This window comes from Podarcis vaucheri (genome assembly GCF_965113315.1).
Source record: "Podarcis vaucheri genome assembly, chromosome: 2".
NCBI classification, from domain to species: domain Eukaryota; kingdom Metazoa; phylum Chordata; class Lepidosauria; order Squamata; family Lacertidae; genus Podarcis; species Podarcis vaucheri.
This window is the reverse complement of record NC_138760.1, coordinates 28,489,263-28,515,606: the sequence shown is the minus strand read 5'-3', so window position 1 is coordinate 28,515,606 and position 26,344 is coordinate 28,489,263. Positions and strand designations below refer to the sequence as shown.

At 44.8% G+C, this 26,344-nt stretch overlaps 1 protein-coding gene across 9 annotated transcripts in view; it reads right to left on the bottom strand.

Moving 5' to 3' along the window:
* The window catches only part of ARSG (arylsulfatase G), a 118,757-nt gene that overhangs the window by 7,949 nt on the left and 84,464 nt on the right, over positions 1 to 26,344 (bottom strand). For 8 of the 9 annotated variants that reach the window (XR_014216736.1, XR_014216737.1, XR_014216738.1 and 5 more), the window contains 3 exons: positions 19,954 to 20,074; positions 5,305 to 5,395; positions 122 to 455 (listed from right to left, as the gene is read on the bottom strand). Coding sequence is in view for 2 of the 9 variants with exons in the window: in XM_082212566.1 (XP_082068692.1) it covers positions 157 to 455; positions 5,305 to 5,395; positions 19,954 to 20,074 (511 nt within the window). In the remaining 7 variants the exon portion in view is untranslated. Of the gene's footprint in view, positions 1 to 121; positions 456 to 5,304; positions 5,396 to 19,953; positions 20,075 to 26,344 lie in introns of those variants that run through there. The other variant, XM_082212567.1, reaches the window with a different exon arrangement.

Genomic DNA, 26,344 nt, shown 5'->3' with positions numbered 1-26,344 from the left:
AAGCTGCCCCAAACGGCACCGATTCAAAATATTTACATACCACCTTTCAACCAAAAATTATCAGAATCGTTTCGGATGTAACAAAGCATCTTAGTTCTAAAGTTTCCCCTGCTATTCTAACCTTGAGTCTTGTAGGCTTCACTTTCCGTATCGGCTTCAGCATCTCTGGGATGAGTTGGAATAAGCCAACTGGCACCGGCAGACCAAATGCTGTGGGTTGCAGCAGGGGGTCACAGCTGGGTCGTGAGAGTAGTCCGCTGTAGAGACATTGTCTGCTGCAATATTCCACAGAATATCCAGGAGAGCCTTGTTCGCCACTTGCAGGACAGCACGGTACTCCGCAGTCTCAGTGTCCAGTGGTGCTGCCTCCTGGATGTCCTGCTGTAAGTTAAAAATGAGAGGTGGCTGATGGCGCCGTTCCTTCCCAATGCTCCCATCACAGGCCTTGGCACCACCTGGAAACAGATGAGGCATGCAAGATTGTTAGGGCTGCCATCTTTTAACAGGTATTCCTGTTGCAGAAGTCACGCAGTTAAAAGGAAAAACACCCAGAGCTCATTAGTGTAGGTTAAGCGTGATACAATCTAGCCAAAGGTAAGCACTTTTACCAATTGGAGGGGAACTAAGCACAGGCCCATTACAAGAATGGACGGTTGCAGGAGCAACGGGTGGTCCAATGTCTGAAATACATATCTGTGAAATGTTTGCAGTTGGGTGCTTTTCTGTTTATTGTTTAAATGCAAAACCTGGAAGTATGGAAGACGTTCCTTGGAAATAATGCAAGATCGGTTCAGGAGGACCCGATACCAGCATCACATGATGACGACGTTGGTTTCCCACTTTAAAAGTTTGTGAAATGCCATGAGAAAAATGGAATTCTGCTGTTACACAAAATACTACAGCCATCAATGAAAAACAGGAACATCAAACAGAGGAACAGCCAAGGCGGGCAAGAGGGGGCTCCTATGTTCAACCCTTTGACAAGGACTTGTTTACTTTACTGGCCGTCTCACAACCAACAGATAACACAAGGAAAGCCTTGCTGGACCAAAGAATATGCCCCTCTACTCCAGCATCTTCTATCCCACAGTGGCCAGCTGGACGCGTGCAGGAATTCCACAAGCAGAACCTGAGAGCCACTGCAGACTCCCTGCAACTGGTATTTTAAAGGGATAATGTCTCTTTAACAGTGGACGTAGAACACCATCATTGTGGTAAACCTACATCTGGGCTGTACCACTTGTTCTCCAGCTCCCTGCTCTGCTAGCACTCAAGGCAATGCCTGTTATTTATATATTTGGGTGTCACCAGTGCCAGATCCTCAAGCCCCCAAAATAAAAAGACAGTTTAAAAATACCTAGGTACAAGGACACCTCATCTGAAACATCCTGCTCATTAACCACAGCTATACAGACCAAAACTTCCCCATACAAAAATGCAGATGGCAACACCAATGAACCACGTTCAAGCCATCGAGGAGAAGGAGATAGTTGGTACAACCCTTAAGAAGGTGCCCCTGTTGAAACCAATTAACTCCTTGGCTGCTTTTGCTTCACCGTGTGAGGGGTTGGGCTCCTGCCCACACACAGAGGAAGCAAACCTTCAGGTACACGGACTGTCCTTATTAACAGGAGGCAAACCTGACCTTGCTACCCAGGAGGAGCAGGAGCACAAAATGTTCTGCCCACACAAGCATGCACTTTTATTTGCCTGGTAATAATTAGCCCTGGCGAGAGAGCAAAAGCATCCTCCTAATGATCCAGCAAACTAATTTAACAGTTGTTTACATCCCTTAAGGACAGGTTCCCTGCACCACGATTCTGCACTCTTGTTTTGCACTTGGCACTCAAGGCCAAGTATAGCCTGGCCTTGGGAGGCCTCTTCAGACCGGCTCACAACCCTTTCCCTTTGCTCCCTAAAAGTGCCCTGTCCATCCTATGGCTGGAAACTTGTAGCATCATACACCTCCGATGGTTCAGCATGCCCACCTATTGTTTCAGGAACCCCTTCCTCCTCTAGAGGGACGCGGGTGGCGCTGTGGTCTAAACCACTGAGCCTTGGGCTTGCCAGTCAGAAAATCGCGGTTCGAATCCCCATGGCAGGGATGAGCTCCCGTTGCTCGGTCCCAGCTCCTGCCCGCCTAGCAGTTTGAAAGCACATCAGAGTGCAAGTAGATAAAGAGGTACCGCTCCAGCTGGAAGGTAAATGGTATTTCCGTGTGCTGCTCTGGTTTTGCCAGAAGTGGCTTAGTCATGCTGGCCACATGACCCGGAAAAAACAGTCTGCAGACAAACATTGGCTCCCTCGGCCAGTAAAGCAAGATGAGCACCGCAACCCCAGAGTTGTTCACGACTGAACTTAACTGTCAGGGGTCCTTTACCTTTAACCTTTCTCCTCTAGCCTCAGCCTCAACGTCCCTCACCTTTTGTTCTTAGGTACCCTCTTCCCTCAGGAAACCCAATTTTGGGAGTGTGTTCCAAGACCTGTTACTTGGAGAGGACTTTGTGGGTGCAACCTAGCAGTGACTAGCTCAGTGAGGCAGCATGTGCCTTGAGGACGTCTGTAGCTCAGGGGAAGAGCACACACTTTGCATGCACATTTCCAGACACCTTGATGTAGGGCAAGATGTGAGGTGGAGAGATCAGCAGTACTGAGCTAGGTGGACACGTTGGTCCCACCTAGTATAAAAGCAGCTTCCTAAGTGATTCAAACCATGCATTATGGACCTTGATTACATTGTTTTAGTGGAGGGTAGGGCTGGGCGATAATCCGGTTTTCAACATCATGATAAATCAACAGCTAAACTTTATGATATACCGATATATCATGATGTCTGAAATAAGGATAACGCATTGACTGGCTTCAGTTTTCCCCGCCTCATGATTTTTGCATAGCGCACCCCCAATATCATGACATGCAATATATTGCTAGGTCACAAAATTATGAAACCAGTATCACGACATGAACGTCAAATGTGTTTTGGACAATATATCGTCCAGCCCTCACACACATCACAATTTGCTATATAATTGCCAAGTTAAAACGAATGATATGGATAGCATGATATGGACTTCAAAACCGGTTTCGAACTTTGTATCAATATATTGCTCAGCCTTATTTGTGGGATGAGGATAAAATGTACCCAGATTTTAACTGGAAGGCAGGGTGGAGAAAGAAGGGAATAACTAACTACTGATCTGATAAAAGGGCTCTTCCAATCTTTCACAGCTGCAAGTGCTGTATATGAGCAATTGCATCAGTGGAAGCTACGATTGTGTGTGTGTGTATAAAAACTTGCAGGAGGACTAAATCAGGCAAGGAGCCTCTGGGGAGAACGACAACGGAGGAAAGGGAGGAGAGGGACACACATTACGTGCAGTGACAGCCCATGCTGCTTAGCAGAGATGATAAATAAGAAAGCAGCCCTTTGGTAATTATAGCTCAAGAAGCCTGAGTCGCAGCTGCCTCTGCAGGTTTCTGTAGGTCTGGCCCAAGCTTGACCCCATTCCAGAATGCCGGCTTGAAGGCCCAGGAAGGGTAAGCAAGCCATCACCAGTGTCTATTTTTATTTTGCTAGAAGAACGCGAAGATATAAAAATAGCTGCGAGGTCGTACGGTGTGGTATGAAAGCTGAAAAGGTAGATCTTGAAGAGGAATGCTAACAAGTGCCAACATTTTGAGGGCAGTGCTCCCCTCTTGCTGCTGACAGGTACACTTTTCTAATTAGGAAAGGGAGAAAGAAGTGCCTTGACACTGGGCCTTTCTCTCCGCTACTTGTGGGGAGAAAGAATGGAAGTGAGAAGGCTTTTGAAAGCAGCAAGACTGGTCTGTAAACTACTAAAGTCAAGGCTGGGGGAGAGGAGGGAAGAAGTGTGGGGAATGGGTACCCCACAAAACTGCCCAGTGGCTTCATCCACACTGCAGACAGAAGTGCATTCTGGTACAGTGGTACCTCAGGTTAAAAACTTAATTCGTTCTGGAGGTCTGTTCTTAACCTGAAACTTCTTAACCTGAGGTACCACTTTAGCCAATGGGGCCTCCCACTGCCCTGCCGCGTGATTTCTGTTCTTATCCTGAAGCAAAGTTCTTAACCCGAGATACTATTTCTGGGTTAGCGGAGTCTGTGACCTGAAGCGTATGTAACCCAAGGTACCACTGTATAGCAGAATGCAGGTGGGCTAAGAGTTGGTCTCTAGCTGAGTTTCCTCTCCTTTTACTCTTAGCCATACCTGCGCAAATGTATTTTGGCAAAGTGGGAAACTGAGGCAACTGCCTCAGGTGGTGGATGCAAGATGGTGGCCTCTCCTGTGCCTACTGCTTTCTTCCACTGGTCCTGCTGCTACTACTTCTGCTCTTCGGAAGGGCCGAGCAATTATGGGCAGGGTGTGTAGCTGCTGCCGCTAAATAATTTTTAAGTTTAGGCAGCATTTTTAGTTGCTGCCGCAAACTACAGGCATGTGCCCAGCACACCCAAAAGGCTTTGCTCTGCTCGTCAGATGCAGATGCAGAGAAGCACCAGCCTGGAAAGATAAACAGAGAGTCTGGGGACTCAGCCAACTGCAAGGGGTTTTAACCCCCTTCAAAATCTGCTTGGATCTCCTGGTGTTCCTCTAAACAAACAGGGGATACAACAGCCACTCTAGAATATCTGAGTGGATTTTGGGTGGCTGGCTGTTCTGTTCTCCCAGCCAGATTCTACTCAAGTGTCACGTAGTACCACAGCAGACCACGAAACACACATCCGCCAAGACATCTCTGCTCACTTGGCAGAGGGCTGTTCCACCTTTGGGCCTAAATTCTCATTCTCTGTATGGGTGTCCATCTTTACAAAACTAGGGCTGCCATATGTCCGGATTTTCCCAGCCATGCCCGGGAATCAGGCAACATTCTGGCGTCCAGGCGGATTTCCCCGAAATCAGCAAAATGTCCAGGAAAACCTAGACGTATGGCAAGGGGGGGTAATTTTATTTTTTTTAATCCTCCCCAAAATGAAGAAAAAGCCCCATAACTGATTTTGGGAGGGAGATGTTCCTCCCAAAAGCTGAACAGATTTTCAGTTTTGGGAACCCTAACAAAACAGAATGATTAAAAATTAAAAACAATCTATTCAGCTTGGGGTGGGTTTTGTTTTTGGTGGAGTGAAGGGGGATGGATAACTGTCTTAGAGATACAACTAAATATTTGATTTGGTTCTGGAGGAAGATGACTGGTTTTATTCAGAAATGCATCAGAAGGGGAGAGGGAACACCCCACAGGGTTTCTTTTTTTTTTTAAGCACCTCACAAATCCAAGTAAGCAACATACCTGTGAGATAAAATGCCTTGTATTGGTCCACCCGAAGAGCTTGTATCTCTCCATATTTTCCAGCGGCCCCACTGTTGGGATGGAACAACGTCTAGGGGAAAGAAAGCGCCAGAAGCTTAGAAAGTCAGCCCTTTTTAATGGAATACTGAATGGTTTGGTTTACAGTGGTACCTCGGGTTACATACACTTCGGGTTACATACGCTTCAGGTTACAGACTCCGCTAACCGAGAAGTAGCACCTCGGGTTAAGAACTTTGTTTCAGGATGAGAACAGAAATTGTGCAGCAGCGGTGCAGCGGCAGCGGGAGACCCCATTAGCTAAAGTGGTGCTTCAGGTTAAGAACAGTTTCAGGTTAAGAACGGACCTCCGGAACGAATTAAGTACGTAACCAGAGGTACCACTGTATATAAAATATGCAGGGATTTATGCTATGCAAAATGAACCATGGAAAGAGAAGAAGGGAAGTCACTGATATTTTAAGGTTGTATAAATGAGTATTCTAAATTGTAAAACGGAAAATTTAATAAAAATTATAAAAAGGGAGAAAAGAAAATGAGAATCAGTCTGTTTCACTTGGTAAAGCTTAGGGAGGAAATCCATGAATTTAACAGCATGAAAAATAGACATGTTTGCTGCTCAAAATAGCAGCTATGCATATAGCACACTTCTTTATCGCCTGATAACGAAACTGGACGTGCTGTTTAAATGCGTATTTGCATTTAACTTTTTTAAAAGTGTGAATAGCATCTGCTGAGCAGGTGGGCATAACTTAAAAGGTGCTTTGAAAGAGGGATAGTTGCTTTTCATCTACACTCTGGTAATCAGGTTTCGTAGGTAAGTGCATTGTGTTTAAATTAAGCCTGCAAAACCTTGTTTCGCCATAGCAGTAGTGAGACGATGGAAAGCCATGCGTCTGTCAAATATATCCAGCTCTCTTAAGTTGTTTTCCTGTACTCGTCTATCAGAGAAGGTGCACGCACCATACAGGAATTAGTTCTGGGTGGCTGTGTCTGAGGATCATGCTGTTAAGTATTACTGCTGGTCTCAGTGTCAGTGCAAACCTTGAAGTGCCACTTACAGAAATCAGGCAGATTTACTCCTCCTCCCCCCAAGTCTCTCTTGATGAAAGCCAACTAAGCAGGATCTGGTTCTTAGCGTCTATCTTCTTTGAGCGACAGCTTTGTAATGCTCACATGCATGAGTCAATACAAGACGGCCATGAATCTGTCTCTGCAGAATACAAATCCTTGATTCTCAATGACCTAATGAACAACAACGACAACAAAAAGGGTCTCCTTTTCCCTTTCGCAGAGGTGTGACCCAAGTCATTCATACATTTCTTCTCCCATACAAAAACCGGTTTGGTGACTACGCTTAATGCAAGTTTCTTTTGATCCCTCCTGGGCACTTAATCCCTCTGGGTCTCAATTTCCCACATGTACAATGACCGTAACAGCATTCCTAGTGCTCCACAAGACTTTAGTATGGAAAATAAATACATTCACATGGCCGTTTCATACACTAATGAATGGGAGCCATGTGCTACATTCAAAGCATGGGGGGGGGGAATCTTGGGCAATAAGTAAGAACTGCAGGAACAAATTTATTCATATGTCTAAGTCCATGATTCTCCTTACCTAACACAGGTTGGGAATAAGTTTGCAGTTATGTATTTATTTTTTGTCATGTTGTAAGCCACATTTAGCATGGTTTGAACAATGGAAAGGCAGCATACAATAAAAGGATGTATGTATGCATTGTTCCACGACACTCCTGTCTCCAGGCGGCGTGAGATTCCCAAGGCATGCTTTGTAACCTTGTGTTTCACTTTGGACAATTCGGCATGGCAGAGACTGTGGTGTCTTTATGATCTATGGTTTCCACAACCTGAAGCCTCCTACGGAGGAAGTTCAGCACATCAATATTCCAAGAGGTTTCTATCCCTTTTCTAAGCACAGCACTGCTTGCAAGAAGAGACATCAGCATCTCTCTCTAGTACAGTTGTTTTGTCCCAGCCAGCCTACTTCCCATGGTCATCCTAAAACTCTGAACTGCAGCCCACATTGCTTCTTAACGCCTAAGTGCTATTCTAAACTCTGCCTTCAAAGCACTGGCACTGCCAGACGAAGGAGGGAGGAAACCTGCACCTTTGCAAATGACAGTTGCCCTTTTCATCCCTTTGTTGTTGCCTAAATGGCTCATCCTAATGCCTCTCAAGGAAATTATTTGAGTTCATCAGCTTTTACACTGGTCTTAGTTAATGGGACACGGGTGGCGCTGTGGGTTAAACCACAGAGCCTAGGACTTGCAGATCAGAAGGTCGGGGGTTTGAATCCCCGCGACGGGGTGAGCTCCCGTTGCTTGGTCCCTGCTCCTCCTAACCTAGCAGTTCAAAAGCACGTCAAAGTGCAAGTAGATAAATGGGTACCGCTCTGGCGGGAAGCTAAACGGCATTTCCGTGCACTGCTCTGGTTTTACCAGAAGCGGCTTAGTCATGCTGGCCACATGACCTGGAAACTGTACACCGGCTTCCTCGGCCAGTAAAGCGAGATGAGCGCCGCAACCCCAGAGTCGGTCATGACTGGACCTAATGGTCAGGGGTCCCTTTACCTTTAATGCCTCTCAAGGAAATTATTTGAGTTCATCAGCTTTTACACTTGTCTTAATTAGAGGATAAACAAAGTCTGGCAGAGGCTTAAATAAACACTGACACTGGCTCGAATACACATGTGAGTCTAGCTCACGGTGTTTCAACACACAGCCTGGGGGGTCACAGGTGCTTGAAGCCCCCCACAACAGCCCTTGAGAGCTAGGCAAGTGAGGTGCTGGACTCTAGGAAAGGGGCATGAGGGCTGGGGGCCATCAAATTGTAGCCTCAAGCTCTCTGCCCCCCATGCAACAAGGCAGTGCGTGGCCCATGGGTTCTGTGTCAAAGTACCCTTGTGGCACAGTTATGAAAAGTTGGACCATCCTGATTTCCCAGTTTCAACACCCAAGCCTTAATTAAATTCTGGCACTAACTTGATCCGGAATTTAGGGTTTCTTGCACCCCCAGATTCATAACACTATATACATACATATACAATGTGTATATTGTCACAGAAAACACAGAGGTTGGAGGGGGGGTTGTTGGGGGGAGGTGCCTTCAAAAAAAATACGCTGTTGTTTCTTTCTCCTGGATTTTGTTTGTCTTCCCATTTCATAAGGCTGGGAGAACTGCATATATTTATATGGAGACTAAACCCGAACACGACAGAGGAAAACTGCAAACCAGGAAGACAGGTGTAATACCCCTGAAATTCATTTACAGTTGTACCTCGGGTTACAGACGCTTCAGGTTACAGACTCCACTAACCCAGAAATATTACCTCGGATTAAGAACTTTGCTTCAGGATGAGAACAGAAATCATGCTCTGGCAGTGCGGCAGCAGCAGGAAGCCCCATTAGCTAAAGTGGTGCTTCAGGTTAAGAACAGACCTCCAGAACGAATTAAGTTCTTAACCCAAGGTACCGCTGTACAGCGAGTCTTATACACTCAGCCTCACACCACTGATACATCGCTAAGGATGCAATCGTGTGTCTCCTGAGTGTTATCGCAGCAAACACAGGATAGAGCAGTGCTCCAAATCAGAAAGGAAGATCTGATGTCAGATGCCCCATTCCTCACCCCACCACAGCAATTTCTGCAGCCCTGGCCCAACCAGTGTCAAAATCCTCAAGTCCAGAAAGGGGGTGCAGGAGTCAGGGTGGACTGGGAAACTGTTGTAAACAAAATACAACAGAAACAACTTGGATCTGAAGCACCCCAAACCATCCTGGTGCCCCAACATGCCTCTAAATCAGGGACAGATTTATGCTGGCATCCTGGATAGCTCAGCTGGTTGAAGCATGGTGCTGACAAGGCCAAGGTCGCCGGTTTGATCCCTGTATGGGACAGCTGCATTGCAAGGGGGTTGGACTAGATGACTGTCAGGGTCCCTTCCAACTCTACAATTCCATGATTCTATGATCTTGCATCTTTCCCTCCCAATGTTTCAGATGGGAGGGAAACAGTTTAAAAAATAGTAAAATGGCCAGAGGAGGGCAAGAGTGGTGCTCCCTTACGATTGCACCCTAAATGATGTGTGACTATAATCCAACAGCATGAATGCACAGGGCTTTTTTTTAGTTGAAACTCACCAGAACTCATTTCCGGCACCTCTCAGGTGGTTGCCATGGCCATTATGAAAGAACAAGAGAGGCACTTCTCCCCCTAGAAAAATCAGCACTGCTGATGCATATGATGTAGAAGCTCTGCTCACATCTGTGAACAGGGGGAAGAGTGCCATTTTAAATGAGGGATGTGGTTAACGCTTTACACCGCACTCCCTAATTTGTCCCGTCTGTGTCCTGCGGTACCACGAGGATGACAACAAGACAAGCTGTCCCCTCCTGCCGCAACGCCGCTCTGTCTAGCGGCGCCAACATCAGAGAGCCTAGGCTGGGTCAGCTGCCGAAGCAAAGGGGCTTGCACAATGGCTGTGCCTGTGAAGCATGAACTGGCTTTCTGCTCTCGTTTCCCGGAACAGCAGCGCAGCTCTCCTCTGCTGACTCAGTGTGGCACATTCAGCTTACTCGCTGGAGCTGGGAGTCCCAGATTCCCAAATTACAGCAACAAGGGATAGGAGCAGAGAGTCGGCAGCTCATGGAAGAAGCCCAAGCTTCTCAGTTTCCTGGCTACACACAAGAGATGCTCCTCTCCAGGTAAAAAGAAAATATAAAGGCTCATTGTCAGATATCTATTTCAAACAGCAATCTCGCCACAGGGGGAAGGTAAAAAGGAAATTTACCGCGAGTTCCTGTTCTCCAGGCTTCTCAGAGAGTACCCCCTGACCATTAGGTCCAGTCGTGACCGACTCTGAGGTTGTGGCGCTCATCTCGCTTTATTGGCCGAGGGAGCCGGCGTACAGCTTCCGGGTCATATGGCCAACATAACTAAGCCACTGCTGGTGAACCAGAGCAGCCGAAGCGGTACCTATTTATCAACTTGCACTTTGACGTGCTTTTGAACTGCTAGGTTGGCAGGAGCTGGGACCGAGGAAGGGACTCTGCTTCCTGATGGAACAGGCCGCTCTCCCCTGTGCTGTTCCAGGTGTTTTGCTGACCTACCCCTCAGAGTCAATTGCGGGGGGAGGCATGCCCCATTGCAATGGCAGAGGTCCTTGTGCAGGCTTCCGCAGGCGGCGCTCTATTAGGTGAGTCCCACCCAATTTCTCTACTTTTTGTGAAATATAAAAATAAGCATAATGAAGGTGTTCAAAACACACAACACACACTCCTGCTTAAATCTGCATCCAGTAGGCTCTCAGCACTGGTCTGGGAAGCGGTGTGTACACGTTGGCCACAATCCTTACTTTCCCTATCCTGATGTTTCTTACAAAATACCATGTTTTCTCCCAAACCAGCTATTCTCCAAATAGAGAAAAGGGATGACCTAGCTGTGTTTCAAGTCGGCAATGTGTACACAGCTTTACTGGAACTGCTGTGTGTTGTGATGTATATCCTTTGTTTCATCATGCCTGCTACCCGCTCAGAGCAGCTTTTCACAATGTAAATGAGTTTGTTGCTCAACAGCTGTCATTATTCATTCCTTACCCAGCTTTAATTGGCCACGGAACTAGAGGCAGGAAATTGTTACCAAGGTATGTTGGTTTAGGGTTTAGAGAAACGAGCTGGGACTTCTGGCTTTCCCTTTTTGTGCTCATCCAGCTTCAGACATGCTTAGGGCTAAAGACACAGTGGCTTGGCTGGTGTTGCAGCACCAAGTCAGAAACAGCCTAGAAGTTTGGGGATAGGCTCCACCTTGGATTCTTTGAAATGGCCTCTGATCCAAACAGGTAAGTAGGTCTCGCACGCTGCTCGGGGCCGTCAACCAAGCTGAGCGATAAAGAAAAGCAGCCGCCTACATCACGCCACATTTTGCTATTCTAAAATGTTATTTATCATAAGAAGTAAGTATACTTAACAAGAGTTCTTTCTAAGAACATTGTTTTGCATGCATGCTTTTAAGAAGCCTGCCTTGGCTGCTGGCAACTGACTTTCCCCGAAAGGGTTCTTTGCCTGGATAAGCAAATAGACAGGCTGAACTTAAGAACACTCCTTCCCCCAAGCTGGTCTTTGTTTGGGGCATCCAGAGTTCTGCAATTCTCTGTGGGTAGCAGTTTTGAAGGAAGCACCCTTCCAACATGACAAGAGGCTCTTAGGCTATATTTAACATCTGAAACATGTCAAGGAAAAGGGCAACAAGGAACACAGCTAGATTTGGTTTTGCGATATACAGGTCTGCATCTAATACAGTGGTACCTCGGGTTACACACACTTCAGGTTACAGACGCTTCAGGGTACAGACTCCGCTAACCCAGAAATAGTACCTCGGGTTAAGAACTTTGCTTCGGGATGAGAACAGAAATCGCGTGGCGGTGGCACGGCAGCCCCATTAGCTAAAGTGGTACCTCAGGTTAAGAACAGTTTCAGGTTAAGAACGGACCTCCGGAACAAATTAAGTTCTTAACCAGAGGTACCACTGTACTGTATGGGGGGGGGTCACAATTATTTTCTTCCCGCCCAGCCATGTAGAGGTACAACTAAACTCAAATCATCCATCAGTGGGAGACTCCCTTGCAAGACACTGTCAGCTCTCCTAAATTGTTCCGGAATTAACCAATATTTTATTGGTCTTTGGTTTTGAAGGTTTGGGGTTTCTATCATAGCAGTCCTCAACAGCTTCAGAGAACTGCTTGTTTTCAGGTCTGCTGTGAAACTGCTGCTCCAAATCCCCAGCTGGCACATGCCTCCTTGTAACTGTGGGAAGTTAGGGAAAGTGCCCTGGAATTTGGAGACACCAAAGCTAACAAGCAGGTTTTTCTGCCCAGCACAGAATCTAAGTGGAAAGCTTCCTTCGTTTCATCAGGTCATCCATTGGCTTCTCTCTTCTTAGCCAGAGACCTGATGGGTACAAGATGCTGAATATTTCTTACTGGGTGTGGGGACTGCGCATCTGTTACTCTCAATGAGCATCAAGGGATATCGAACATCATGACCATCTTCAACAACAATGCACACAGCTGTCTTTCTGTAGTCTCCTCGCATAGCAACAAAAAGCTACTGAAGCACTAGATAGGAAGAGGAACGGATATTAGACCCCTGCCTGAGCAGCCCCAGGGCAACTGCGTAAAAGGAAGATGAAGAATACCATCTCCCCCCAGTTGCTCAAAAGGCTTCATATTCATGTTGTTAAGGAGGATACATACTGTACTTTTCTGTGTAGAAGACTAGGTTTTTTTAATTAGAAAATAATTTTTAAAATTGGGAGTCGTCTTATACACAGTTATATCCTCCCCCCATTTTCTTAACTTTTGAGTCCCCCAAAATAGGGGGCGTCTTATACACAGGGGCATCTTATACACAGAAAAATACAGTACGTGCAACAACGAAAGAGAAGTCATTGTGAGTTTTCCCCATAGAGGTTCAGGAAACCATTGAGTTTGATATACCACTATAATAATGGATGCTTATATCATTTTTGCCATTGAAGTGTTCACTCTCATCTCATTCTATCCCTGGGTAGCTACTGGAGGCAGGAATATCTGAATTGTTGGGTTGAAACAAAACCAGACCAATGCTTTCAAGTTCTGGTCTCTCAAGTGGTCACTGACTGCCCAAATGTGAAACCATTGTAATGAATAATGTCCCCAAACTGGACATATTGCACTTGGGATAATTATCCAGAATTTATGCCTAGCTGAAAATATCCTGGGGGTGGGGGGGCAAACACTGATATTATAATCCAAATGAAAGTAAATCTGAAAAGCTCCAATGCACAGCTTAGTATGATCATGACAATGCAGTGAAGGGATGTTCTGCCATTTTGATGTAAGGCAATAACAATAATAATCTGAAAATAAAAGCAAGCATTTTCTCTCAGATATTCATATTGTCTAAGCAGCCTCAAGATCCAGTGTTTACATGGCCTATTTACTTTCCTCTCCTGCTCTGGCTGATGCCATTGTGGTCTCCAGCCTGCGAAGGAACCCTCCAGAAATCTTTTCAAGTAGAAATACTTGGAACAAATTCTGACAGATGCTTACATTCATAGGGGCCTGGAACTGAGCTCCCCCCACTTGTGCTAATCACCCCCTGGGAATGTTGTTGCCAAGAGCATTTTAGGATTCAGATCTTGGAATGCAAATTTGTCCCGGGCCTTTTAACAGGCCACAACTTGTCTGGAAAATAAGAGTTCTGGGGAAGGGATAGGAGGGCAAAGGTAGAATTTAAAATAAAATCAATGCAGCTTTTAACAGTGTCTGGCTTATATGTATATTTTATCCTGCAATGAAAAAGTAATAAAAAATCTAATTTCCAAGAAAGGCTCCAAGTCAGATGTTGTTCCTCAAGGAAAGGAAGTTCACTGAAAGAAATATCTTGTTTTCCATCTAAGTTGTCTTGTTTTCCTAAAAACCTGTAATCCTCTTCTGTACTCCCACCACCTCTACCGCTGTGGGGAGGTGCGGCAAGGCCCTCCACCACTGTGGGGAGGTACAATGGGACCTCTGCCACTGCAGGGAGGCCTGACAAGGCCCTCCGCCACTGAAGATATATATTGTGATATATCAAGATATTGTGATATTTAGCTGGTGATATATCTGTCAGGAGTTCAGCCTACACTCAAGTAGGACTCTGGCAGAGACACATGCCCCACTGGCATGTTCCCTCCCTCCTGGTCGATCATTCGGGAACTTCATAAGCTTTCTTCAGCCCGAACATCACAGCGACCGATGCCAACCAACACCGGCACACTTAGGGATCCGCAGAGTTTGCGCAACTTACGTGACAGACCTCAGGAACTCAGCATTTTGGCTAATCTACTTTATTTACATATAAACACACACGGAGCACTGCAACATGGCTCCCTCTCTCCCTAGAATCAGACAGCAAAGAGAAAGGACAAAGGACAATAGTCCCACTTCACAGAACACAGTAACACAAACATCCTGTCTCCGTCACTTCCTACTCTGTGGAGTCAAAACATATACCGTCATGTGATAGACAACAATCCTATGACTGCAATCATGGAGCAGGAATTCTAACAGTATTGGCAAGCCTTAGGCTCTGTGGTTTAACCCACAGCGCCACCCGCGTCCCTAAAGGACCAGGTAGTAGCAATAATAGCACCCCAGATGTGCGAACAGCACATGTTGATCGCCTGCATAAACGGAATAAAACCAGCAAGGTTGATACAGAATGATCTGGCCAATTGTGCACATGTGGCTCGACACATATTGGTGCATTTGAAGTAAACATCAGCCAGCTTAATTCTAACCAAGGAACTCAATCATGTTGCACAAATCACACACAGATCTCATTAACAGCATGCATCATATGCAAAGTTTGAGAGGTAAAAAACGTAAAAGTTAAAGGACCCCGGACAGTTAAATCCAGTCAAAGGCGACTATGGGACCGTGGCGCACATCTTGATTTCAGGTCGAGGGAGCCGGCATTTGTCCAGACAGCTTTCCGAGTCATATGGCCAGCATGACTAAACGGCTTCTGGTGCAACGGGACACTGTGACGGAAACCAGAGTGCACAGAAACACCGTTTAGCTTCCTGCCACAACAGTACCTATTTATCTACTCATCCTGGTGTGCTTTCAAACTGCTAGGTTGGCAGCCACTGGGACAGAGCAACGGGAGCTCACACCGTCACAGGGATTCGAATCACCGACCTTCAGATCGGCAAGCCCAAGAGGCTCAGTGGTTTAGACACAGCGCCACCCGTTAGGGCAAGCAACATGTTCTGCACGCTGCGTTAAAACTAGAAAAACAATCGTCTCTACTGCAAATGAACAAGAAGGTTTTCCCTGTCCTATCTGTGACAGAAATGGGAAGGGGAAACTGATAAAGGCACTGACGTTAAGCATCAAGTGGAGACTGTTGACTTAGCGAAAATGGCACCCTTCAGATGTTCCTGGACTCTTTCCCCAGCCAATACGGCCATTGCTGAGGGATGATGGGAGTTGTAGTTAGGCAGTATGTGGAGGATACACCTTTGGTTACCCCTGGAGTAGAGGGACACAAAAGTTCACATTAAACTGTAATCAGCAAGTGAATTACAGCACAATCCTATGCATATCTTCTCAGAAGTAAGTCCCATTGAATTCAAGGGGAGTTACTCTAATTGCCACTATCATTTGCACCAATATACACAGTGTGGCCATTGGAGGTGTGGCTGGCATTGGCACTGCAATGCTTTGGGCATCAGGTTATGCTAATAAAAGGTTAAAATTGCTAAATATGTTTTAAAAAATGCTTTTTTAAAAATTACTCAAGCATAATATTATAATGGCTATCCTGTTAGTCTGCTCTGGTTTTATTAAACTGGTCCAAACCTGATTATTTTTTTACAAAGTGATTGTATTTCCTATTGATACAATTGGTTTAGTCGTGCCCACTGGTATCCATAGGGATGAGGGGCAGTTTAAAATAATTTCAATTAATAAATGCAAATAATGATCCCAAATGCCTTAAAAATTCCTGCTGTAATGCCGACTCCAAACTAAGCCTACTTTCAAAAAGAAAAATGAAAGGAAAGAAACACAGTGATAGTTCATTAGGTGGTGTTGCCTTTGTTCAATTTGTGCCATATTTACAGAACACAAATAGGGGAAAGATTACAATAATGCACCTGTTTTCAAGTTGGCTCGCCTTGGCAAAATCTGTGCAGCTCACTGCATCAGGGTCACAATGAGCAAATCAAACTCTATGCATCTCAAAGGGAAACTAGCTGTGACCATTCCTCACCTCAGGGCCTAATCTCAAGGACAGCGTGTGCTCCCGATGTTCAAAAACAACACTGCGCAAGTCTTCAAGAAAGATTGTTAACAGAACTTTGGCACTGAAGCCCTTCAACTTGTTGACATTGCTACAATAATGAGTCATGACATGCTGCTTATGAAGAATTATATTTCTAAGTGAATTAAACTACAACCCGCCCTATGAACCGACGCTTGTTCCATATTCCCCTTTCAGCCACTGGACGTACAATTTTGCAAAAAAAAACCATGTGCCATAAGAACATGTTGTCCCTTGCCATTCAACATGGAGCGTTTCATAACTTATTTTATGCAACAGCTTGAATAACAGAAAAAGGACAGAGACACATAGCAACCAAAGGATGTTCATCATAGCAGAATTGGAAAGACACTAGTGGCAATAAAGCTAACCGTAAAAACAAACTTCACAAGTAGAATTATGAATGACCACGTGCTAATCAGTCACCACGTTGGCAGACCTCACTAAAATGCTTCTTCTTTATATCACCAACACACAAGGTGCAGTTCATCTGTTTACAAAAAGGGATTTTGACAACCACAGCTGAGGTCCTTTAACTTATTCATTTCTACCCAAAATGTTGACTAAAAATTAGACCCAGGGTGACATTACAATGGCTTTAACACAAGTTAAGCAGCAGAACAGATAAATAAACCACTGACGAAAAACTTCAGTGGCAGCTAGAATGGTGACTGGGAGTGGCTGCTGAGACCATATAACACCGGTCCTGAAGGACCCACATTGGCTCCCAGTACGTTTCCGGGCACAATTCAAAGTGTTGATGCTGACCTTTAAAGCCCTAAATGGCCTTGCCCAGTATACCTGAAGGAGCATCTCCACACCCAGTTCAGCTCTGAGGGTCTTCTGGTGGTTCCCTCCCTGCGGGAAGTAAGGTTGCAGGGAAACAGACAGAGGGCCTTCTCGGTAGTGGTGCCTGTCCCTTGGAATGACCTTCTATAAGATGTCAAGGAAATAAACACCTGACTTTTAGAAGACATCTGAAGGCAGCCCTGTTTAGGGAAGTTTTTAATGTTTGATGTTTTGTTCTGTTTTTGATATTCTGTTGGGGGCCGCCCAGGGTGGCTGGGGAAACCCAGCCAGACAGATGGGGTATGTATGTATGTATGTATGTATGTATGTATGTATAAATATTATTATTACTACTATTCAGCAGCGAGCATATAACAGTGGACACAGCAGTATCGACAGGGAAAACCCGGTGTATACTGCTGAATTGGAGGACCCTATCATTTGCAGGACTTTGCAAGCAACTGAACTAAAGACTTGGCTGCGGACTTAAACACAGCAAGCACTTTGAAGGAAAAGACCCTCTCAGGGCTCAAACAGAGAGACTACTTGTAACATCTGTAAATAGTGTGTGCATGCCCAGTAGTGTTTGTTGTTGCTGGTCTAGTAAAGACAACTCTCCTAAATGGCTGTTTTCTGTGGTTGAGCTTCGGAGGCGCTACACCCAACAACACCCCAACAGTGATTAGGAGACAAAAGCAGAAAATGTGGGTGCCTCTGGGCCAATTACTGCCAAAGACACCCCAGCTTTCCATCAGGGCTCAGCACTCCTGTTGCGAGAACCCAGACCTTGCATATGCCCTCATCAAGGCAATCTTTTACCTTCTCTTTGAACTTGTCTCAAAACATTCATTCGATGCCATGAAAATGTCTCTTAAAATGGTTCATCTGAGACTTGCTGCCTACATACGGCACAACCTTTGCCAATCCAATCATTTCACCATGAACCCGTCATGTCAGGCCCTGCCTTTACCATCATAATTGGACCATTGCAAAAGAGAACATTCTGTCTTATGGGGATGCTTCTCCTTCTTAACTGCTTGCCCCCAGGGTTAAGTTACAGCACCCACATTTTTTTTTACTAAATTGAATACATAAAAGCCACAGTGAAATCTGAAATGCCCAGTGGGAATAGTGTGCAGGAGCTTGCAGTAGGGGCAGGCTTTCAAAACAACATACAGGATTTCATCCTTAGGTTTCCAGTTTGCGGCTGGGAGAGGCAAGAGGGCAGCGTTTAGAAAATGTGCCCTCTGATAAATGCCCTGCAAACTGCTGTTCTCATGCTTACGCTTGTAGCTCTCGCATTATCATGTGAACAGAAAATGACAGAGTGTAGACGGGTTGGGGGTTTGCCCTACTTACAAATTGATAATGGACACAGTTGCCGGAGCCAGGACTCCAGGCTGAATGAGAACTTAATGATGTCCCTGTTTGTTCAGGCAAAGACTAGCAACAAGCACCCTGGGACCCATTTTTGTTGTTTCTCTTGTTTGGTTTCAGAATCCAAAGCAATTAAGAAAAGAAATCTGTTGTGATGTGAGGGAACAAAAACCGGTTTTGCCTTGAAAAGCAAGGGAAATGGGAGTCACCTGGCCATCAACGAGAGAGAAAGAAAATGACAGGAGGCAAGCAAAGCTAAAGTGGGGAAAGGAGATTGCATCAGCCTACCGGCTCCAGCAAGACTTGAGGCAAAGACCTCCTATGCACACCAATTTTAGTACAGTCGTACCTTGGAAGCTGAATGCCTTGGGAGTTGAACGTTTTGGCTCCCGAACGTCACAAACCTGGAAGTGAGTGTTCCAGTTTGCAAACATTCTTTGGAACCCAAACGTCCAATGTGGCTTCCGATTGGCTGCAGGAATTTCCTGCAGCTGATTGGAAGCCATGCCTTGGTTTTTGAATGTTTGGGAAGTTGAATGGACTTCCGGAACATGATTCCACTCGACTTCTGAGGTACCACTGTAATAATATTATTGGTCCATTACATATTTTGGATGCACATATGCTCCACACTCTGTGGGTGTGTTATTTCACTAGTAGTGAAAGAATAGCACCATACACAGCTCCAAATATTTCTGGAATTATACAACCTTTTCTACTAAATCTTTGAAGAAGAATATATTAAGTCAGTGCTGCAACCAATAATAATAATAATAATAATAATAATAATAATAATAATAATAATAATAATAATAATAATAATAATAATATCATGAATTAGATGACATTCTAATTTCTCTAATTTACAGCTCTGGCTGTTTACAGTAAATAATTCCCTACATGCCTAGGACAGCCTGAATTCCCTGAATGCTCTCCCACTCCTCACTAGGTCTTACGCAGTTGTCGTCGCAAGTGGCTAATATTATATATGGCTTCTCAAAATTTAACATGCACATATTCACTTGGTGCATGTGATAAGTTCTGAGAAGCCAAACATGATGTCAAACTGATGCCTTGCTCAGGTTTTGGAGATTTCCCTCAGCAAAACAGCATCTTGTTCATGAAAAAAGAAAGTATTTTTCAATACTCCTTTGAGCTTGAGGCTAGTTTCAAACTCCAAGGGCCAAATTAGAAAAAACTTCAGAGTGCACCGTGAGAGTTCAGAACTCCTCACTTCTTCCTCAACAAAGTCTTGTGAAATTATATAACCAAGGACTGTGCCCCTCCTGCTCGGGAAACCCAAGGTAAGCAAGCAAAAAATTATGTGCCCCACCCACCACACCCTCAATTAAAGGAACACTTTAAATAATAACACCATGGAGAGTACTGCTTAGATTTTTCACTTCAGGCAACGAAATATTTCGGGCCGTTCCATCTGGAATGTTGATAAATTAAGATGCAAAAAGCTGATTTGGACTACGGACTGCATCCCATTGTTGCCACCAAGGGCAAAAAGAAACACACCGTACCACTGTAATAAAGGCCACACTATTTCCACACAAAAATTCAGCTAAATATTAAGGTTAATTCCATACCTGGTGTCCTTTGTTTGACCGCCCGAAGAGGACCTCAGACACATCCATACCATCAAACTGTCTGTTGGGAGGGAGGCTTGCGTTTGCCAGAGACACCAAGGTAGGGAATATATCTAAAGTGCTGCAGGAGAGAAGAGACTGTGATCAGAAGAACACAGGACAGGAACAGTGTACAAGAAGCAAGAGCGACTTCACCCTCGGTCGTAACACATTCTACACCAAAAGTACAGAATTCAGATGAGTACCTCACTTACGCAAAAAAGCAACAACCCTATATCGACCAGACTGGGCCTCCTCTTTTTCAGGTTGGTACGCGTGTGTTTTAAGAAGAAAAGAAATTCAATTCCCAAACACAAATCCAACTACAAAATATAGCATTTGCACATACTGACTATTTTGCCTTAAGGGTTGGATCCATTGTCAGGACATTTCCTCAAGGATTAGATTGGGGAAAGGATGTGGGGGTAGGGGAAGGTCACAAAAATGGTGGGGAGAAGAAAGATATATTGATTTGAGATTGAGGGCAGCAATTGTACAGAAAAATGAGCTTTGTGCAAGACACTCAAACCCAATTTCTCAAATGCTAATCTGCCAAGTAATATGCTCCCAGGAACTTGAGCCAAAGCCTCACATTAGACTGAAATTATTTACATCCATATTAATTAGCACATTTTAATGAGCGAGCGCCCCCTTTTACAAATGTTAATTTGCTAGGAGGAAGCTGGCTATATCGCTGAGTCACTCAAGAGAAGGGTGGTCCATTGCCTGCAGTTCTTGATGGAAAATTAACGAATGCCTAGTGGACACAAATACCTTGTGGAAAATTTCTAATGCCTCAAGTGCAGAATGGGTTCCCAAATTACGGAGCAGCATTATGTTGTCATTTCCACTTATCGTCTCCAGCTCTCGATCATGAAGACACTGGCCTCACTAAGGTTTGTTCTGAGGTAAACACGATGGGAGGGAAGCTAGTATATAATGAACGAGGCTTCCTTATGCTCAAAATAAAAAAATTCCTTCCAGTAGCACCTTAAAGACCAACTAAGTTAGTTCTTGGTATGAGCTTTCGTGTGCATGCACACCTCTTCAGATACACTGAAACAGAAGTTGCCAGATCCTTCTATATAGTGAGAAGGTGGGGAGGGGTATTACTCAGAAGGGTGGTGGGAATGGGAGATTGGCAGGTAGCTGAGATGAGCCTGTTGACGACTCTTAACGACTGCAATATGAGGAACGGCTAAGGGAGCTGGGCATGTTTAGCCTGGAGAAGAGGAGGTTAAGGGGTGATATGATAGCCATGTTCAAATATATAAAAGGATGCCACATAGAGGAGGGAGAAAGGTTGTTTTCTGCTGCTCCAGAGAAGCGGACACGGAGCAATGGATCCAAACTACAAGAAAGAAGATTCCACCTAAACATTAGGAAGAACTTCCTGACAGTAAGAGCTGTTCGACAGTGGAATTTGCTGCCAAGGAGTGTGGTGGAGTCTCCTTCTTTGGAGGTCTTTAAGCAGAGGCTTGACAACCATATGTCAGGAGTGCTCTGATGGTGTTTCCTGCTTGGCAGGGGGTTGGACTCGATGGCCCTTGTGGTCTCTTCCAACTCTATGATTCTATGATTCTATTCTATGATGAGTGACATCCTTGTTCTGCTGCCTCCTCTCCTCTCTTTCCAAGGCCAGATGCCCAGAAAAAGGAGACACGTCCCTTATATATGCACCTGCTTCCCCCTTACCACTGGGCCTTCTTTTCCTGCTGCCCCCATGCCTTTGGAGTGCCAGAGGGCAGCTCAATAAGGCCAGAGGGAGCTAGCAACTCCTTCAGAAAGCACAGAAAGGTGGCCTTAGTTGTGATGGTGCATAGTCTCTGAACTACTTGATGCACATGAGTTCCAGAAGAGACCCAAGCAACAATCAGACGTGTATGGAACCATACAAGCACCCACAGAAATACCAAGATTTGAGCTCCAAGTTCCATAAAACCTCAAGGCCACATAGCTTCCTGTCAAGACTTGCATACTGATGGGGAGCCAGGGTGGGTCACTATAAACTTCTATTGTGTACTGCCGGGTCCAGCACAGAAACACTACCACGATGCAGTCTTTGGCGATAAAACCACAGTGGCAGGATTAAATAAGCAGGGTAAATACATCAGAATGATGCCATGCTGAGCGCATCAATTCACTTTCTAGGAAAATATGGTTTTACTTATGTACAGCACAGCAGCTTCCATAGGAAGCCAGGATGGAAAATGAGAGTGGCATTGGGTTCTGCAGTTGCCACCAACAACCCTGTCAACATTTCCACTGCAGTCTTCTTATTTCAGGGGCTTAAACCTGAGCCACAAAACACATTATTCCATAATCATACACTTGATAACACATGGAGTGTGGTACTGAAATAATACACACACAAACACCGTCAGTTGGGTGATCTGACATCCAGCAACCAGCACAATATGGGAAATGGATTACTGAAGCAGCTCAACAGAAGATGGTCAAGCTTGTAATTGGTCCTAATCACCTGGAGATTGAACCAATTCAGCTCGTTTCTTCAAATTAGTATGCAAGTAGGCGATCACAGACACAAGGGATGTCTTCAAGCAAGGGTTTTCCCCTGGATTCCTGGGAGAGGAAGAGCTAACACACTTCACATCTTCCACATCAGTCGTGGTTTTATTAATATCATTTTATTTTCTTATGGTTGTCTTTTTAAATAAGCCAGGCAGTATTAGGGATGCTCGAGGAATTCATTCTTTGACCATTTTAATAAAAAGGGACCGGATTAATGTTTAGATCATAATGCAGTCATCCTTCAAATTTCACATCTCTTGAATGCTAGGGTGTTGTTCTTGGCTCAAACAAACAAACAAACAAGCAGAAATACCCATACAAATAGCTGTTTGTTTTTTTGATAAAACAAGTTTAGAAATGCTTACTCTGAGACACAACACATTGAGAAATTCATATTTTGTGCAAAAATACGTATTTAAATGTATTAATTATTTATATCTTAAAATTAATATACTACTCGACTGTAAATAAAACCTTCAGAGCAGTTTGTGTCCTTGTGCTGCAATGTAATGCATTTTTAAAATCTTTGAATATTAGTTAACATTGTTTTGGTGGAACACAATATGGGAGAGTTCCCCTAAAAGGCAGATAATGTCCATTATGAGGAATCATAGACAAGATTGCAGAGTGAATATGGAATCCTGAGGTTCCAGGGACTTCCGCTTTGCTGGCTGTGCTGAGCAAACTAGTAAACTCATTTACAAAAGCAATTTTCAGGCTTGGAAAACTTGGCACAACACACCTAACTTCTCGGATATTGCCACTCCATTCCCTTCCTGGAACACCCAGATTTTGCAGTGGGAAGCATGAATACGCAGGTTATAAGAGGCCTTTTTGAGAATGGGAAACCAATTAGCAGAGAAAACATTGTCACAATGATGCAGCGGTACAGAAGAAATTGGTTGCATGGGGTCCAAGTACAAAGAAAATGCCGTGAATTCACAAACGTTTGAAAGTGTTTGTAAGTATGTGCCTCCAGCAAGCTTACCAGGAAAAAAGAGAACAGTTTCACTCATTAATAACCTATTTGATGAGGGGTTTTTGTTTGTTTTGTTTTTTTTCAAACTATGGGATTAGAAATGGTGTGGGAGACAGGCCAGGGTCTGTTATTTGAGACTCAGCTTGGAAGGTTGTATAGAGAGGAACACCACCCTTCAAAACAGCTTCAACGTTAACAAGGAAGTTCTTAATTAAACTGATGCATCGGTGCATAGCTGTCAACCGTCCCTTATTTGGCGGGAAAGTCCCTTATCTCAGCGCATGTCCCGCTGATGTCCCTTAAATTTCCCGGGTTTCAAAGGAAGCAGCTCCTCTCCCTCCCTCCCTGCCGGCCAGGGAGGAGGGAGACTCCAACTGTGTTGCTTGGCTGCGTTGCTCACCCAAAAAGGAGTCTAAGAACGACTGGGGTGGGGGAGATTGCATGCCTTGTGCCGATCAAATCGGCCGCGTTGCCTGGGGACTCGCCCTTGCTCAGCGTTTCCCAGCGGAGAGGTGATAGTGTTTTCCTTGCTGCATCCCCTTTGTCAGGTTGCTGCGCTGTGGGAACCACCGCTTGAGGCTTCGTTTGGCTGCTGGCTGGGCTTTCTGCCTTTGGCTCGGAGGGGCTCAGAAGTTGAACATACTTGTGTTCGCAAAATCCCTTATTTTGGTTGCTGATCCCTTATTTTCGAGGCTGCTGGTCCCTTATTTTCAAATCTGTAAGTTGACAGCTATGCATCAGTGCCACCTTACCTTAGTTAAATTAATGCATTTTTTGCACAATCAATCAAGTTAAAGGGCAAGTGAAAGCAAGTATCTTGGATGACGCCTTGATAGTTAAAGCCTGCTTTCTGTTTCCCTTCTAGCTACATAACCTGATGATGCACCTTCCCAAAAAGTCACATGCAGCGAATCAGAACTCTTAGATAATGGCACCTACGCACACAACAAACAGCCCCCGCTCAATCTATAGAGCTCTGCCAAAGCACGTCGCCGCAAAACGATGGCACAATTTCTTCCTTATTCATTTGGGCGGCCTACTTTACTGACCTACTTTTTAATGAGCAGGAAAATCATAAAGTCACTGCGGGCACTCGTCATCAAACGCCGTTAAGCAAAGCAGTTTGGCACGGCAGATTTTGGTGGAAAGGCAGCAGCTCCACCCCTTGAGGCATGGGAAATTCATAAGCATTTTCCGCTCAATGGAAGAGAGAATGAGCGCCTGCTGCCTAGCTAGAGGTCTAGGAAAAAGAGTTGGCTCTGCACAGGCTGAGAACCCAGGTGTGTAAATGCAGAGGAACCACAGGCAGAAAAAGAAGGACGAGTTTTAAGATTTGCAGTGACACAGAGAAGGAAAAGCATAGCAGCGAATGCTAGGAACATCAGCTGCTTTCTCTATGAGTCTGCACTTGCCATATATATATATATATATATATATATATGAATATATGAATGAGACAAGTAGAGACAAACAGAAATAACCAATTAGGAAATCAAAAGTGCCTTAGAAAATACAAGAGACAACAAATGGACAGCTAAAAGCCTCAGGTGAACCTCCTTGGGTAGGGAAGGGATTCCAAAGGAACAGTCCTCTGCAACTTAACTCTCAATACGTGATCCTGAAAGTGGCTTTGAACCCTCAGTTGCGGGGGCAACCTTTGTTCACAGAGCAGCTTCTCAGCTAAGTCCATATATCCTGATTTCCGCCTGCTCATTACTCACCACTTCTAGTGGGTCCCATATTCTCAAAGGCTGTGCATGCAAAACCTCTGACGTCAACTACTCATGCACGTCAGTTCGCCATTTATCAATATGCTTCCTTCCTTCCTTTCTCAGCCATCCAGGTGCACTGAAGGAGGCTCCCGCCCACAAGCATTCGTGCCACAATGATTTTGCTAGCCGCTGGGGAGCCAAAGGATTCACCTCTCCTTCCTGTCCACCCTACCCAACCCTGCAGTTGCTGCTGGTCTTTAAAAGCACCAATTGCCCACGATTCCAAAGAAATAATTGGTCTCGTCGTGTTAAATATGCACAGTTGAGATAAAGTCTTTCCCAACAGATGCTTAGCGACTGTTCCATGAAAATGCTGGAGTCCAGCCAGCAATGCCACCCTTTTCACAATACAGCCAGCTGGGTCCTCCTCCTTTCCCCAGGGCAACTAGCTTCATGTGGGAGGTACATGCTGTCAGCCGAGATGATGGGAGCAAAAGATAGAAAGAATCTCTCCCACCCACCACCCCCATAAATCCTCCTATATCTTCACACTGGGATAATCATATATGTAACCAAGAGCTGCTACACACAGTACTGAAATTTAGCATCACCTCAGTGCAGTGAAGAAATATTCATCCTGCATGGAATATGGATCAGGAAAACCATTGGGTTTACTGGCAGGGAGGCAGTTGCTGCTAACCTAAGTTTAATGTAAATAATAATAATAATAATAATAATAATAATAATAATATACCCTGTCCATCTGGCTGGGTTTCCCCAACCACTCTGGGTGACTCACAACAGAGGACTTGGAGGTGAGTCTCTGCCTGTTTGTTTAAGTTTTAATTAATAAACATAACAGGAAAAAGGGGAGATAAATTAATAAAAATTAATTAAAATAGCAATAAAGCAAAATTCAAAAACAAACAAAACCCATTACCTGCAATAAGATTATTCCATCAATCCTACTTAAACATATACATTAATATAGGCAGCCCAAACAGGTATCTAAATGAAACTGATGATTCTATGCTGTGTGTTCAAATGCAGAATTGGCAAAGAGAACTTCAAACTACTCAAGTCTGAAGTAGAGGTTTGGCCATCCAACCAAGGGTCACCTTGTACAACC